This window comes from Poecilia reticulata, linkage group LG23, assembly GCF_000633615.1.
Source record: "Poecilia reticulata strain Guanapo linkage group LG23, Guppy_female_1.0+MT, whole genome shotgun sequence".
NCBI classification, from domain to species: domain Eukaryota; kingdom Metazoa; phylum Chordata; class Actinopteri; order Cyprinodontiformes; family Poeciliidae; genus Poecilia; species Poecilia reticulata.
The window spans coordinates 16,208,207-16,225,790 of NC_024353.1; the positions used below are offsets into that span (position 1 = coordinate 16,208,207).

General features: G+C 40.3%; 1 protein-coding gene across 1 annotated transcript in view; it reads left to right on the forward strand.

Moving 5' to 3' along the window:
• The window catches only part of rerg (RAS-like, estrogen-regulated, growth inhibitor), a 36,672-nt gene that overhangs the window by 4,134 nt on the left and 14,954 nt on the right, over positions 1-17,584 (forward strand). The window contains exon 2 of the mRNA XM_008401470.2: positions 5,373-5,526. Coding sequence (XP_008399692.1) covers positions 5,466-5,526 — 61 coding nt within the window. The 5' untranslated portion in view covers positions 5,373-5,465. The remainder of the gene's footprint in view (positions 1-5,372; positions 5,527-17,584) is intronic.

A 17,584-nucleotide genomic window follows, 5' to 3' on the forward strand; every position in this document is an offset into this window, starting at 1 on the left:
ATTGCGTTGCGTTGTGAGAAAAAACAAACAAGTGTATTTGCGTGTTTCGTCCTGTTAGCCCGATACCCAACACTTTTGGTTCTACCATCCCAAATGTATTCTCCTGACTCCATGAGCAGAGGTAAGCTCAACAAAGCCTGTCCTGGCGCGCCCGCCCCTGGCCTGGATGGAGTTGCGATAAAGTGGATAATGATCACCCTGTCTGACACGCAAAGGGTGGCAAACAAAAACACCACTGTTTCCCAAAAAAATGCTGCAGCAACGATATGTCTTTTGTTTTGGCTCTACCTGACTTTACAACAATGTCTCGTTTTTCTTCGCCCCCCCCTTTTTTTTTTTTTTTTTTTTTTTTTACATTTTGTTCTTTTTAGCAGAATCTGGACTCGACAGTTAAAATAGGAAAATCCTGGTGTGATGTTAGCATCAGTCTCTCCTTTGATGGAGTACGTGGAGGCCATGATGATGGAAAAATGATGAGGAAGAAATGATGGAGTAGGGAGACGCCGCTTGTGCAGTTCCTCTTCTTTTCTTCAAAAGTGATTCCCTGCTGCAGCGTCTTCGTCTGGTTCGTTGCAGCCGGGTGAATTAGAGCTAAAGCAGAAACTGAACATAAGAGCAAAAATATCATCGGTTCTGTTTAAAAGTCATTAGAAAGCTTTAATGTGGAAAACTGACCATTTGATGCAAAAGTTTTAAACCCTGTGTGGACAGGAATAAGTTTTCTCTACACTGTTTGTGTTTCAGACGTTGGGAGAGAAGTCCTGCTGAGGTTTGCAGTGAAACATGATATTAGAACTAAATATTAGCGTTGTTATGGTTACATTATTACTTTGCCATCATAAACCCAGTAGAGCAAGAGACATCCTTGCTGGCATGTGAAAAACTTAAAGACAGCATTAAATACAATTTTCAGTTCTTAATGAGAAACTTTCACATATTGATGTCTAATCTTTTTGTGCTAGGTAATTAATCTGCACATATACAAGAAATAATCTTGTCAGCAAAATGCATTTTCATGTTATGGAAAAGGTTAGGACACTTCTACTTGTAGACTGCTCTTCGTACAGTGAAATAGCTGATTGCTAACTGCTCTTTTTTTTTAGTTCTGCTAACACTGCAACGCTACACCAACACAGTTTTTAGTGGAAGCTATTGCTAAAGCGCTAACTCCGATTCAAATATCTGCCATTGCAACACTGGAGCACCAATTTAATTTTGAAATCATAATTTGATGTATCGCCATATTGTCTTTATGTTTATGTCCTGTTCCCTCCTGTCCGTGTTTTATTTTATTTAGTTCCTGTGTGTTTCTTGTTTCTTCAGCACAGATGTCAAATTTTATTCAACTGAAAATGTACAAAGCAGCACACAGGAAATTAACGCGTTAGCATTTATTCAGACAAAGATCATTCAAGGGAAGCTAACTGTGCTAAGCAGTTTCGAGGTGAGAAAAAGGGCTAAACAAAAAATTGCTCCGCTATTAAGATAAGATAAGAGCTGCTGTAACAGGCTGCCACTCACGCGGCGCCATCTTTGGATGTATTAGCCAATTAGCGGAAGTGTGTCACCACCGTAATCTTTTTCCTGAAGAGCTGACAGCTGTCTAGATCTCACCGTGATGTCCACTCCCAAATAAAGAGTTAGAACAAAAGCTAATGTCTGAGCTCCAAAAGGCACAAAACCTCTGATTTTTAAGATGCATAAGGAAATGGCTAAAATCAAACCGATTTTAAAGGTCTATTTTTTTTTTTTTAACAATACTGAGATTCAAGTAATATCAATAAACAATCAAAATTATGGCAAATGTCCATATATCTAAGTACGTGGAAAAAAAAACAAAAAAACAGACTTGTAGCATATTTTCAACCGATCTGTATATGGAGTTCAGTGGATTGCTTGGTATGTCATAACCACATGCAGCTGCTTGTAGAGGTTCTCCTTATGTTTTCACATGGCTGCAAATGACAGACAAGTGACACACCATAATCAAGGCATATGGAGGTTGATGCACTGTGTGTTTGTGAAGCAGGAAGAAAAAAAAAACCTGGAAACTTGCCACTTCATAACTTCAGCCGGTTTGAAGAACAGATTTCTGGCAGCGACATTCACCCAAACATATTTCAAAGGTTTTATTTTTCTGGGCAGAGATGCTGGAATTTGATTGAAGTTTGCTCTTATTAATTTACTGCATCTCATTGGGCCAAAACTATAATGAGTAAAAACACGGCTTTATTTTTCCCAAAAGCAATTGATGTCATAAGATTTTTGTTAGTTGGGAAATTCTCTGCCTCCTGCCATCTTTTTTTGTGTGTCTTACTGTTGTACATGACAACATGATTAGACTTTGAACTGCTTGCTTGTTGCTGCCTGGCGTTATAATTTGATTCAGAATTAATCCATAATTAATTATTTTTCGGCGGCTCCTGGTGGGCAGTGATCACTGGCTTTTCTGCTTTATAATGAACAACAAACTGTTAACATTGTATACTTATACTTATAATAAGATATATAACAAGATACTTATAAATATCTATTTATAATGCTTTGTTTGAGTTGTGTTGAAATAAACAACTTAAAAAAACACTGCAGCGATACATACAGTAGTTTGTTATTGAGAAATGTTACTTTATATAGGCCGTTTGGATTGGCTATTCAGTGCTTCGCAAAAGTATTTTTGCCCCTTTTTCATTTTTTTTGCACCAATGAGAAGCCTAAGATCTGAATCTTTCAGTTTTCTCATCAATTGTCTCTAATTGCCTAAATATTGAAATATCTGGATTTTTAAACTCATTTGTTAAAATGATCAAAACTAAGAACTCCCACTATGTTCAGCCTTAAACACACAGCAGGTTTGCTAATTCACTTTTTGAGTTTAATAAATAGCAGATAAATGTTAGGGACACGTGGATTAAAGCATAATAAAGTCATATTCTCTCATTTTCTGTTGAATTCAAAACGGCCACCGCTATCCTAAAACACACACAGCAACGTTTTACCTCTGCTATGTTTTTCCTACATGTAGTCATGTTAAAATGCATGCTTGGTGGATCTAAACGTGACAAATCAAATGGAATTTTGTGGAACATCGAGTCCTTGAAGTGTGTGTCGTTTTTAAAAATTTGCTTCCGTTCCAAATAGTACATGTGTATTGGGATCAAGGCTGTGGAGTTCAGTGCTAAACAGTCCATTCTGTCTATTATTTTTTTTATAATCAATAATCAAGTAACTGAATGAAACATCATTGCCCTATAAGTGCACTCAAGTGGTTAGATAAATATTTGCTGAATTATTCAGAAATTAGGGTGAGTCATGGGTTTGGTTTCTTTAGGAAATGTGGAACAGTTAAAGATTTGAAGACATTTGCAGCAGGTACAGCAGCCTTGGAGCGGCCCTGTTCCCGGGGTTTACACAGCAATGCTCCTCCGCACGTCAGAGACCCCACCAGGCCTGGAAAACAGCAGGGACGCTCTTGGTTTGTGGTTTTTATGTCTGCGCCGTGTGTACTTTGCACTGACTAATGTGACTGCTTAAATGTTATTCATAGAAACACGCAGAGCATTTGGCTTGTTTTGAAATGGAGCCGGGTTCGTTTTAACAGAGCGTCATTCTGCAAATGCTGCACTGATTTTATACATTTGAAAGTTTTGTCTAATTGTTTGTGGAGTCCGAAACATTTTTATATGTAGTCTTCAACAAAACATAAAACGGGTGAAACATGAAGGGGGAATTTTATAACATGACCTGTGATTTTGAATTATGTTCCATTTGCTTGTTTCTTTTCTGAATTAGACCATGTTGTAAAGGTCGCTTTAATCTACAACTATTGAACCATTCTAGGTTTTATTGAACCTCTGTTAGCAAAGGGATTCAGTTCTGTACCAGCAACACCTGGACTCGTCGTATTATCTGGGTGAAGTGACTTATCTGGAAGGCTCATTAGTTTTCCTCTGGAGTATCGATTTTTAATTAGACTGCCATCAGTGTTTGTTTTCTTCTAAAAAAGAAAAAAAAAAACTGGAGAAGAAAACAGGAGAAAAACAGACGGGGTTGAGGAGAGAGGTTCTGATTTAATCATCTGGGGAGAAAACTTCACAGCAGCTTGTTTTCTCATCAAACAGACCGGTGCTTAGTTGTTTAAACAGGCTGCTCTTGTGTTTTCCTTCTCAAAAGGCAATTTAAACTCCGCCAGCGTTTCTTCATATCATGAGGCTTGTGGCTTCTACCTCTGATCGTCGAGGAAAGACGCCGTTTCTCTGTGAGGCTCAATTTAAATCTTGCAACGTCGGCTTCACTTGTGCGTTTTATGTGTTAAAGTGTCATCCAATAATTCGGGAGGAAGAAAATGGATGAATAAACAGTTCCTTCAGTCTTTTATGATTCCACCACTGCGTAAATTCATGCAAATTTCCCATGAAAATAGTCAAAAACATTGGGATTAAGTCACGCTGCCTCCCACCTGCAGGTGGCAGTATTTCTTTCTTCTTCCATGCTGCTGCCTCGGCCTACTTGATGTAAAGTTATAGTTCATGATCGGCATGGAAAGTAACAAAAATTTAGCTGTATAAGTTCAAGAATACAAATTTGTTTGTCCAAACTGTCCAAACTTTTAATCGTCTTTTTCCCAAATTTCCTTGTAAATATTTAATAATAGCGCCACAAAGTTAGGGATTTTTAAGACAAAAAAAAAAAACTCAAACAATTGTAAAATCCTGCAGGGGTTGAATAAAGTTACATAGTACTTGTTACTTAGAGAGTAAAGGAGAGTTTTATCAAACATACAGTTGTGATAATTGACTTTAAGTGGGGAAGGATTGGAGGAAAAATGAGGGAAAAACAAAGAAATGATGTTTTTTGTTAGAACATAACCAATGTGTCCAGTGTTGCTTTATGGTGGATTAAAATAGAAGAATGCCCTTCAAGTCTCTCCGTTTCACGCAGAGCCGTTGTGGGTGACGAATGAAATCTTTTATTACCTAAACGACTGAAAGTGATTTCACCCTAATTTTTGCCAAACTTCAGAATAAAAGGCAACAATCATCTCTTAGCTAGAAGCACAAAGGACAATCGGCCAATCAAATCCGTCTCCTAGAAACCGTTTTCTCCAAACGCTGCTGTATTCAGACGGCTCAAATTTGGCTTGACTCATCAAGGATTTGGTCAATCGCTGAAAAGTGAACAAAGCACTCACTCACTTCACTCTTATTAATCAAATTACAGCGTCACATGCTGCCAAGAAACTAAAACTTAGGAATCACAATCGCAATCAAATGTGACGGGGAAAAGTTAAACGAGGGTTTCATCCGTAATGGATCTGTTGGTTCTGTAACGGAGTCGTTCAAGCTGTCTCTCTTCTCATCGACCTGTCTCCTCAGCTGCCGTTTCCTCCCGGCCGGATCAGAGGATGGTTGGCTGAACTCTGAGCTCACTGATCGGCCGGCTGAGCGTTGCTGGTCGCAGCTGCTGTCATGGCCAAAAGCCCCGAGGTGAAGCTGGCTGTGTTCGGCAAGGCGGGGGTGGGCAAGTCAGGTAAGCCTGCTTAATTTTGTTTTGCAGAATCTTCATAGTTCATTTTATTTGTTGTGTCTGTTGTTTGTTCTAGTTTGTCTTTATGGCTGTTTAGAAACATCTTAGACACTGGGCCATTGGAATGCCAGTGGATCTAATCAGATGACACATTTTTGTATAAAAATATTATGCAAAGACCATCATACTGTATTCTAACTCCAGAGTATTGTACTCTCAGTACCCAGGACTTTAAGTGCAACATGTTTGGAACTTCAAATTGGAGGTACATGCTGACATCTGTTTCTCTTCAAAGATCACCTACATAAATAAATCAAAGTTTTAGTCCACACAACAGTTTGAGGGCTGATGGGTGCTTGTTAACTCATTATATATTTTCATCTGCCTCATCTTAATTACTAGTGTTGTTGTGCCTTTTCCATCAGCACATACCCCGTCCGTTTCTGTAGTCATTATTACAGTAGGTGGTTGTTTACCGTCCCTCTGTACATGCCTTCACTCCCACAGCTCATTTTCAGCTGCGTTCTTCCGTAAGCCGAGGCAGCGCAGCCTCCGTTGGCGCGCCGTACGTTTTCTTGGCTGTAACGCGGTCCGTATGTTTTCCTGGCAGCTGAAGAGACCGATTGCTCCTGCGTGGAAATCAGATGACAAAAAACATGCTTCTGGATTCCTTCCACCCCGAAGGAGGCCATTAAAATGTCAGAGGAGGTCAACTCCAGTGCAGTCCTCAAAAGCGTAATTACAGAGCAAGAGAGGCTGTAAAACATGGCCATCATAGCTAACGCTGTCAAACGTTGAGTTCTTCCAAGATTGCGAGTTGGAGCTTTTCTCCGCAATCAAAGCCTGATTGAGTCGAGTTCCTTCCCCAGAAAACCTGTCAGTTATCCCAACAACCTGCATCTGCCTTAATTCATCACCGCATACAGGCAGGAGACACAGAGAGAGCAGGGAGAAAGTGGAAGGTGATGATCCAGCTTCGCCCCTTGCTGTAGTAAACAGTCCATTTTCCTTCAAAAAGAACACCCAGTGGACGTTATTGAATTTGAAGGCCCGCTAAATCATTCTTAGCTCAGATCTTATTTCATAACTCAAACATCACAGAAAGAAGAAGAAGAAAACACGACTGTCTGTTTTTGTTGGCTGATGTTTCCCCTTCTTTCCTTCACCGGCCATTATCGCAGAGGGGTTTCATGATCTCCCGGTTAGCCATCAAATGAAATGCAGGAAATGTTTCTAATTCATCACATCTGCAGTCTGGCTGCACCAGAAATATCATGAAATATCTATCATGAAGCAAATTAGCCTCGGAGTCAAAATGTTTACAACTGTAATATATCTGCAAAGCTAAATACCCGACTCAGCGTTTCCCCCAGTGCATTGTAAGCTAGTCTTTACTTTCTCCTGCCAGGCTAAGCGTCGTATCTTTGGTGTAACGGTTGAAAGTGCCATGGCGACATGTTAGGTCTTTACTTGAACATAAAGTTGTGTCTTTTCTTTTTAATCACCGTAACAACTGCCCGTCTCTACTGGTCTACATGTTAACAACTTCACCAAATAAAGCAACATGTGATGAATAAAGGATCGAAACACGACGGACGCTTACATTTTCCATAGAGGGAGACAAAAGTGGCTGCTCGTTCAGCCAGCTGACCGACGAGAGTGCATGCCACCGGGCCGACGTCGTTGACATTAGAGGAGCTGTGGCTAAGTGAAGCAGAGTGCTAGCTAGCCTGGATGTTAGCATATTGCTAGTGCCATCTCCTGTGTATAATTCTTCATGTCTCACACATGCTTATTGTGTGTTCTGGCACGGCTTTAGCTCTGTATCAGCACTTGTTTTTTAAAAATTTTTTGTGCTTGTCCATTTTAAGACGATAGTTGGTGTTGAAGTATGTTCAATTTCTTCCAATGTCACATAACTACGTCGTTACGCTTTTAACATTTCTGTTAACTTTGATCACTTTTTAACACAAAAACGCAGAGGACGGCTGGTGGACTACCATAAAGAACCCCGTCCGCCAGGCTTAGCAGGCCTGCTGGGGGAAACCCTGCTACTGTTTAAGCTAATGTTATGAAACAAACACCAACACTATACGGTACTTGATGTTCTGTTAAATAAAACTATTATTTTCAGAACACGCAGCTCTGCTGTTCTCTTCCCTTAGACTCCCTTTCCTCTATTTCACATAGAAAAGTGGAACCCAGCAGTTTGAAAGCGACACTTGATGCTACATGTAGCCCCAGTGATCTCTTCAACAACAAGCCGCTCTCCTCTAAACATAGACCTATAATGGAAGCCTACAGATGCTAATGAATTTGTTTTGTTCTCGGTCTGCAAACATGTGGATTCAGGCGGTAAATTACTCTCCCTCTTTGTGAACAATATAGCCGGGAGGAAAAACAAAGCTGATTTACATCTTGTTTTGCGTCTGTGTTGGAGGGAAAGCGCCGATCTCTAGATTTGCATTTGCTGCTGTGGGTCACGGATTCCACTGAAGATGCTTTTAGCGCCTCAGAGAACACAACACTAAAGGTAATTGCAACACTTTTGGAAATTTAACTGCCTGTGGGAAAAAAGTACCACCATTAGAGTTAAACAGCTCTCATTAATGAGCCTTTTGTCATCGCACTGACCTCAGACCGCACTACCATGTGGCGCCAGTGGTTTCTTTTTTCACTTCTTGGAGATCATCCCTAATCATCGGCTTCATACCTGCAGGGTGTTTGGGTCTTGCTGGGTGTTTTCCAGGCCTGCTGGGTCTGCTCTGACCTGGACTCCTGCAGAGCTGCTCTGCTCTAGTACAGAGCAGAGTGTTTTAGCCTCAGTGTGGCTTCTGTTGGCACTTTACTGATTCTCACTTTATTGACTCAGCAGTGGAAAGAGAGCAGAGGAAATAAGAAACATTTAACCAATTAGGATCCTCCATCTTTGGCTCTGGTACATGCATGTAGAGTGCTGTGGAACTGTATTTTTTCCCTCTCACAGATTCCGTCGGCCTTTGCTTGTTTTTTTATCAGTCTTAAACGTCTTGCATTGTTAAACAAATTTTATTATCAGACAGCAAAGTTATTAAAAAGTTGTTTTGTTTTGTTTTTTAAAGGAGGAAAAAGCTGTAAATACCAACTTATCCCAAGTGAGAATGTAATTAGCTCTCAACCGAAGAAATTAACTGGCAAACGACGTGTTTCCATCCATGTTTATGCACATTTTGAAGCTTCGCATTAGAGGAGGTTGATGGAAATGGAAAGTTCCAAAATAAATTTAGCAATTTAGCAAAAATAAAAAAGTGTGTTTTTGGTGATTCCAAAAAAAAAGTTAATGCACTAATCAGGAGATGGAAACACGATGAGAACATATCCAGATGTAGCCAACCTTCCCATCCTCTCCGTCTCACCAGAACTACCGAATTTGGGAAAATCCAATCCAGGCCTCCATCTCAGAGTAGAGGTCTCTATATATTTCTTGTGGTTCATGCTAGTTTGCAACACATACTTCCTGTTTATTATTATCATTTTAAAAGTTTGCTCAAAATTTGCATGACAATCGTACGGAAGCGTAGCTACTGAGTCTCATGTTCTATTTGAACTTAGACTTAAATCAAAACCTTCATTTTGTTTTTCTGAGTCAAATCTTAAGCTGCCAGTTGTAAACATACGGCTGGACAATCTGTTTCAGGATTTTCTGGTAGAAATCATTTTTGGTTTCATCAATTATGACAAGATATCCAGTTTTCTGAATGAGCAAAGCAACCCAGATCCTCACACTGCTGTCCGTTTTATGCAGATATCCCAGGGTACACACTGTCCAAAGACTTCCACTTTTCTCTCTTCGGTCCACTGAATATTTTCTCCAAAAGTCTTCTTGTGTCTGGCAAATGAGACTGCCTTCTGTTCTGTTAGGATACCATAAACACTGATGTTAAGGGTGCTGCATTCCCACCAGCCCTGTGATACGGACCAAAGAAGCGAACGCTGTTCCACTTTGGCTCAGTTGGTTTGACTGCCACGCGGACCGGAGGCTGTTCCAGAAGCAGGAGGCGAACTATGTCTTCTTTCACATCCATTGCTGAATGTTTTTAGATTGAGATTTGATCCGTTGCTTTGTGCCACCTTTTAAGCTATCATGTTGTCAGATGGGTTCTGTTTAAGAGATTTCTTTATCCCAATGGTCTGAAATAATCCTGCCTGGACGAAACTGAAAGCATCCTTTCCAGAATTGTCATTGGTTGGTTTGCGTTTCTTCATTTAATAAACAAATACATCATTTGCTGTGATTATCTTTGATATTCAAAATTATGTAATTATACAAACCATTTAAGAGAAAAGCATCAATCTGTTTGGAGGCAAATGCTCTCTGTGATTTAAAATTGTCCAGGCAGCATTTTACAGAACACCCTGGAGGTTCTTTGAAAGCAAAACTAGCAATAAATAAATTCTCTTACACGTTCTACCTCCACTCCTTCCTTCAACGGGTATGAAAGCGAAAAAGAACAGAGCAATGCGACAACAAAAAGGAGAGCAACAACAATGGACTGAGCCAGCATGCGTCTGCCGGTGAAAACCAGTGTTTGCTTTCTCCGGCGTTAGGAGTGAACTGTGACTCAGCTGGATGTACAATGTAAACAGTAATTCAGAGGCCAGACAAGAGAAACAAAGCAGCAAAAACAAGTCGTGACACACAACTATTGGGATATTTTCATCACCATTTTTATGTTCAAATTTATTTTAAAAAATACCCCAAGAAAGGTTCTGGTACTTGACTTAAGCTCCTTAAATTGAAACAGAAGGTTGTGTTTGAGTTGTTACACGGCAGATCTGAAGCTGAGAGAGTCCACAGCCAAACCAATCCTCTCAGATTACCGTTCAAGGAATCTGGCAGCTTCTGCTGTCCAGCAGACGAAGAGACGTCCCACCGGTGGTCCTCAGTGGGACTTCTTGCACGGCATCATCAAGAAATGAAAACTTTTACAGGCAGATTTCAGGCATGAGCAATTCAGCCAGTTTTTGAGATCCATGTTGGGGTCGGTGTTGGCAACGTTAGATTTTGTCTCCAGAATCACGTGTTCTAACGGTATCGTTGGGGTGTCGTCCATAACGGCGAGGTTTCAATTCGACGTCAAAGGAATTTAATTCCTTCAGTACTTTCTTTGTTTTTCTCCATCCTCCCCCACTGTCCTTTCTCCTGCTTGCTGATCTGCCGCCTGCAGCTTCCCTTTCTCCTCAGAAAGGAACACAGTGTCTCCAACGTTCATGTTTCCTGTTTAAGCTTTTCTGAGGCCGGCCCAGACCTCCTTTGTCTTTCTGTTCACCTGGCACACACACACACACACACACACACACACACACACACACACACACACACACACACACACACACACACACACACACACACACAGAGTTGGCTAAAACTGGGTTCTGCCAGATATAGGATGTTCACCCTGAACTGAAGGCTAACCAGGGTTTCTTGCTCTGACTCAGTCCACAGCCCATCTTACCAACCTGGTCTTCCCCTGACGAGTTCTGTAAAGTCTGTGTCCGTTAATGGAAGAGATTGCATCACAAGCAGGCGGCCAGGTGTTTGCGCTGCTTTCACCATTCTGAACTATTATTAGAATCCACTTCTGACTCTCCTCAACAACACTTTATTTATACTTCATTGTCCATTTTTCATTCATGCCCTCTGAAGGCTGCCTGTTCCTGGGCGGTGTGTGAATCATCAGTTATTTTCTGTTCTCCTTCTAAAAACCTAATAATAGGAACATCATCACAGCTTTTGAAATTTCAGAATAGTACTCTCAGGAATTATGTTTTGTGGACATAAAAAGCATTTTAAGAACCTGACCAATATATAAACTCTGAGCAACCCGTTTACCCTGCTCACCTGTGGCGGCGCTGCGTTAAGAACCACCGATAGAAACATTTTTGGTCCACATCAGAGTTTGATTGCGCGTTCTCACCTCCGCAAAGGAAGAACCAAAGTCTAGAGAGATTTGCAGGATAGGGAATGTTTAATAAATGATAAACAAAGAAAACTTACAAACTGCAGGAAGGCTAGGAATGGGAAATTGGCAGAACACCAAAAATAGATGGACGAACCAGCGAGGACTAATACAACCTGGAGGACTTAAATACTGAGTTAGAGGTGGAAGTAACAAAGTGACCAGAAGAGCTAATCACAGGAGAGTAGATGCAGCTGGGGAAGGGAGCAGGTGGAGGTGAATGGGGGGAATGAGAAGCAGCTGGGAAGAGGAGTAGAATGGCAGGTTGAGGGTGAGATGAACAGGGGGAAGAAACCTGAACCTGATACAAAAACCTCAAACACTAAAAATCAGGAAACAAAAAAATCTAAAAACGATCAGAATGGAACATAAACGAAAGGAAAAGTCCAAACACTTACAGCTCATAACTGGTTCTTCTAGGTCCTGCCTCTTCTGTTTCATTTAAAACTGTACAGGCTTTCTTACCTTGTATTTAAGCTGCATTTTTTTTTTACTTTGGTTTTTATTATTTTTGCTTACTTTACTTTCATTTGGGGTAACACTGAAATTACCCCACTTTGACCATAAAGGATTATTCTATTATATTCAGCACAGGACTCTGGTCTGTTTGCTCCACTGGACATTTCATGAACCTTTTAATATGTCTTGTCCAGCATTCATATCCACGGTCTGTAAAGGTTTCACAGTAATCTGCAGTTGGAAACGACGCCACCGTCACTCATATCAGCTCCTTTGTTTCTGAGCTGCTGGCTGTCCAGAGGACGCCACCTCCGTCTGTAATCAGAGAAAAGATCGCTCGCTAAGGTGTGGTTTCAACATTTCAGCCCTAATCTTACCCCGCCTTTATGAGTGGTTCTGTGGTGCTTTTGTTGGAGGCCAAATTAAAGGGATGAAAAGGTTGTTTGGCTCCTCACACCCTTCCTGTTGAAACCCCAAGAGTGACAGCTTTTGTCCTTTTGCATATCCAGAGACGGGATCCAGAAAGCCTCCGCGGTGTTCTGTTTTAGAAAGCCGCAGGGCCCCGAGGAGAATTAGTGCAACCCCAGCTTGTCTGTGTGAGTTTATGAGCTCACCCAAACCAAACCTGGGGGAGGAGGGGGGTTTATCTGACCTTTACTGTCATTCAAAATGAACTCGATATGTATTGTTGTGTTTACACAAAGGCATTTCAGCCTTCAAAGTGCGTCCAAACAAAAGCTTTTAAAAGGTGAGGTATTGTGTTTGTCGGCTCTTTGTTACCATTGATGGGATATCTCAATCTCCTAAAAGCACACACAAAAAAAAAGTAGAAATGTGTTTTTCTTTACTTAGTATTTAGAACCCTTCTGGTTTCTGCTATATTTGACATTTCAGCAGCTAAGACTTTGAAAATATCTTCTGTGTCATCAGAATGTATGTTTTGTTCCACTTTTCAAAAGAAAATATCTTGAAGTTAAAAAAAAAATCATCCTATCCATCTTATTGTTATCGATGCACAATTATCATATGATTGTACTAAAAGGTAAATTAGATGTGAGAAAAAAGCCACCAAAACTTTACTAAATCATGTTCATAACTAGCTATCAATAATATCATGCATTAAGTTAGGGGAAAAAAAAAAAGCAAAGCTGGTCCTGAATGAGCATTTGCACTGATTTCACCCCCCGTCTCATTAGAGGAAACTGTGTCTCCAGCCCACTAACGAGTTTAGAGGCAGGAGAAGAAAGTGATGACTCATGCTCTGATGATCATCCAGCTGTAATTGGAACTGGAGGCCGACGGAGATGATGAGATTTGGTCAGTTACTGGTTCAGTGTTTTGGAAATCATCCATCTTACTTTAATTTACTGCATTGTTCTCCCTTTATTGTCATCTTGGTGTTAGGGGGAAATAAAATTTAAATGGGTACAATATCATTGAAGACAACAAAGCAACTATTTAAGTGAATTAACACTGTCATTCTAATGTATGCTTACTTAATATACATATAAAATGGCAAAGTGACAGTGATTCCTAAATGTAACAAATACTGAGTATTTATCTCTTTACTTGCTCAGTAAAAGCATAGTAGGACAACATTAAAGTCAATACAGCACAATGATGAACACTAACAAATTTAAATATATCTTATATTTACAAACGTATATAGTTAAACCGAATATCCCTGCCAGGTTCAGAGTCAAGGTCATCTTTGAAATTTGAACATTTTTCTCCAGACTGGAACTTTTATTAAAGTTCTGGAGTTTTGGAGGGAAACTGTAATTCAGACTTGAAGCTAATGAACAAAGACAAGTTTCCTAAATAACAGAGGAAACATATAAGCTGCTCAGCAATAAAAACAATATATCTTTTCTTGCAGAAAACTATTTTAAAACCAGATATCAAGAAGACACAAAACTGGTTTTTCTTAGAAGATATATCAACAGCTGTTGCAAAGAATAAACCTGTTAGGACCGATGTTTCGCAAATGTTGTCCTTGCACAGTCATGGTTCAGATTTCGTCTGTTTCCCTTTTGTCCAGTTGGTTTCTAACTAAGCAGAATGTACTGAGGATCAGAACGGCATTACTGAAAGAAAGCACCTAACAGGGTTGCTGACTGTTTGTGTAGTGAGAGATGTTGTTTTCCTTCGTCACGTATCTGATTCCAGGCCAGTGTTTGGCCATAAATCCTCCTGATTCCCAGCTGACACAGAGTGAACTATTTGTCCTCGTCTGGCCCAGACGGCAGCACCATTAATCGTGGGAGATGACATGTTTACTGTTGCCCTGTGTGTTATTGTTACACGGCTCACATTGGACTTCCCACATCCGTTGTTCGAGAGTAGGGTTCCTTAGAGGGAAAACGGGGCTGAAAGCACGCTGATTGGTGAGCTGCGATCTGATGTGGAATGGTAATGAAAGATGTATGGCTTGATTTCTATCTATGACTGGAAGTAAAAATAGGTTGGATTTTTTTCCGCTCTTGCGCCACAGACTCCCACTCACCCCAACAGCAGATATACATGCTTGTCCTTATCGAGAGAAGGGCCTTATGTCTATCAGGCAGGTCTAGTGTGGCTCCATGCTTGTAGTTTTGGATTGAGATGTCCCCCTGGGAGGGAATGGTGATGCCAGGAATTCTGGGAACGGTCTGGGATTGGGAATCATAGTCTGACCCACTGTCGAGGAAGTGGTGATTTTGTTGCTTTTGTGATTAAACTGTCCCAGCAATCAGTTCAGTTGAGTCTGTTTAACATTCAGAAAGTTCAGTCTGTTATTTCCTTCAAAGCCGAAGCACAGCAAGGCTACGGTGCTGCAGCGTTTCTGATCTCTTTTCATGCCTGCTCCAGTTTTTCTGTTCCTGTTAATAAATCATCCCGAGCTGCAGTCTGCAAACTTACACCTTATGATATCCTGAGTGAGCAATTATCCTTGAAGCTCACCAAAGCTGTCACCATGGCTATAAGCTCTCGTATTGTTTCCTTTAGCAGCTGATTGGATTTTCTGAAAAGCCTTAAATCAATAACTAGAGCAAAGAAAATGCGATCTATAATCCTGCTGTCGATACGTCTGATAAGAAGTGGAGCGGATATTGATTAGAGGAGACGGCTCAATACATTAATTCTCATCTCTCGGTCTACTGACCCAGTGATTAGTCTGGTACCATCCATCTGTTTGACAGAGGTGAAGCAAAAAATGAGGAGCTTTGGTTTGTTCATACACATCCACTTTCTATTAGCACACTTTTAGAAAACAGCCAGGTTTGGCAATACTGTTTGCTACAAATAGTAAATGAACAGACAATACAGAGAGCTCTTCTAGTCATACTGACCAAGCAAAGCGGTTCACACCAATCACAATCACAAAGGTGCAGACATTCATAGACCAACGCAACACACAGAACACTGGGTAATTTGGGGTTTAAGTGTCCACCACAGTGGTCTCAAACTGCAGAGTCCTGCAACTTTTAAATGTGTCCCTTGTCCTACATGATTTAATTCAATGGCTAAACTGCCTCACTGGCATGCAGTCCTACTCCCATAAACAGATCTCTGTTAATCAGCTCATATTGGAGTTAGGTGTGCTGAAGCACAGAGACATCTAAACGTTGCAGGACTCTGGCTCATTGACATGTGGCAGGGGGAAGCTGGAGTCGAACCCACAGCTTTTATACTATAAGACAACTACTATACCCACTGATCAACGATTGCCACATGATTGCAAATGCTGTAGTAGCATAGATCTAGCCATCTGACTAAACAGTGAAAGATGGTCTTTACCTAAACTTTATTATAGAATAGGAAGCCATTACACGACTGAATGTAGAAGAAATGCTAAGAACAACTTCCTACTCGATAATGACGCCACCATTTTGTCAAAAATCTGTCATGACGTATGTTGTCTCTGAAGGGTTCTGGTAAAGTCTTCTTGGCACAGTAAGATGCAGAACACTTTGAGTAACAATCTGTTCCCCGGGGTTTTTGACGGCACATAAAACGTTCTTAGCATTGCGGTGGGAGTTTATTGGAGTTATAGCACTACATGTCTTGCCCTAGGCTGAAAATAGGGAAATATAATGGCAGCACATCAAAGACCTTGAGTGTGAGGGAACCACTGAGGCCAGGTCATCAAGAATTTGCTGACCTCAAACCAAGGCGCCAACCCTTGTCAGAGTTGTGTAAAGTTCCAGCAATTTGATACAATATGCAACATTCTATTGGTAGAAATGTGAGATTTGACTTACGATGGTCCTGAGAAGGTCATTTAGAGGAACTCCAGAATGCAATTTAGCACAAAACTGAGAATAGCTGAAGTTTATTTCTTCTTTGGCCTTAATTTTTTTATTATTATTATTTGTTTCCATACCGAAGTCAAAATAAATAAAAATTGTGTACAAAACAAAAAAATAAAACAAGACAAAACTAGCATTGAAATAGATAAACAATGTTTAAATGACTGTTAATTTCAGGAACATAAAAACAACATGGAAACAAAGTGTGTAAGCTTATTATACGTTCACTAAAGCATCATGAAAGCCAAAGCAACAGAATCTTTCCCGTGTGTTTTCCTAAAACATTTCATGGAATTCCATCTAAGTCAGTAGACAAAAACTGTTTAGCAATTGACTTTTTTAAAATAAACTTTTGCTTTATTTTAAGAGTGAAAAACACAGTTTTGCTTATCACAATCATTCCATTCCTGAATCCCTCTAGCTGAATCACAGGTAATGTAAGATTTAACAAGGATAGATTTTTGTCCCCTAACACCTGGAATCATTAATGAAAAACTGCTTCTTTTTTTTCTACCCACGTTACTTTTGTCTGTCATTATCACTTGTGTGATCATGTGAAGTGTTTAGTGTTACAAGAATCAAAACCAAAAGAAATCTGGAAGAGGGACAAGTCCTCATTTTGACTTGTGTTTTAATTAACATTTTAAAAAGATTTTCTTCTCATTGTCGCCTTTAAATTGTCTGCCCTCTGCTTTTCATTCTTTTCTGGCATTTTTCTGGTCCACCCAATCCTCTCTGGGTCTTATCAGCACAACCTATTGTATGACATGACCCAACATGACACTAATACAATAAGTACAGAACCTGACTATGGCAGCCTCTCTCTGGGAGAGTCTCTGAAGGGACATTTTTCTTACAAGAGGGAACCAAAGAGCTGTGGGTGTCCGTCTGACGCCCTTAGAAAATCAATAGGGACCGTTCAATGAGTAACGCAGCACCGGCCCAGAACAGAACCATAGGCGCCACTAATTGCTCCGGCTTTGTTTGCAATTAGTCCAGTGCTCTGCTGCTAATGCGATTAGTTCACTTTTGATAAAGGAGGTTTTAGGGAAAACATGTCCCCTGGACGATGCGTTTGATGATCGGTTCAGTCTTGGAAAAAACTGGAAAGCAGCTCACAACGGAAGAAAAGCTGAAACATGAAATCACAACAAGTTTTTTAACAGATACATGGTATTAATTATGACAACAACAGAAAGGAGTTGTTTCATCCACAGTTTGTTCTGGAGAAATGATACCAAATGTTTAGGCACGTTTAGTCTTTGAATACTGCAACTTTTTCCATATTAGTACTTTATGAGGGGGATTTAA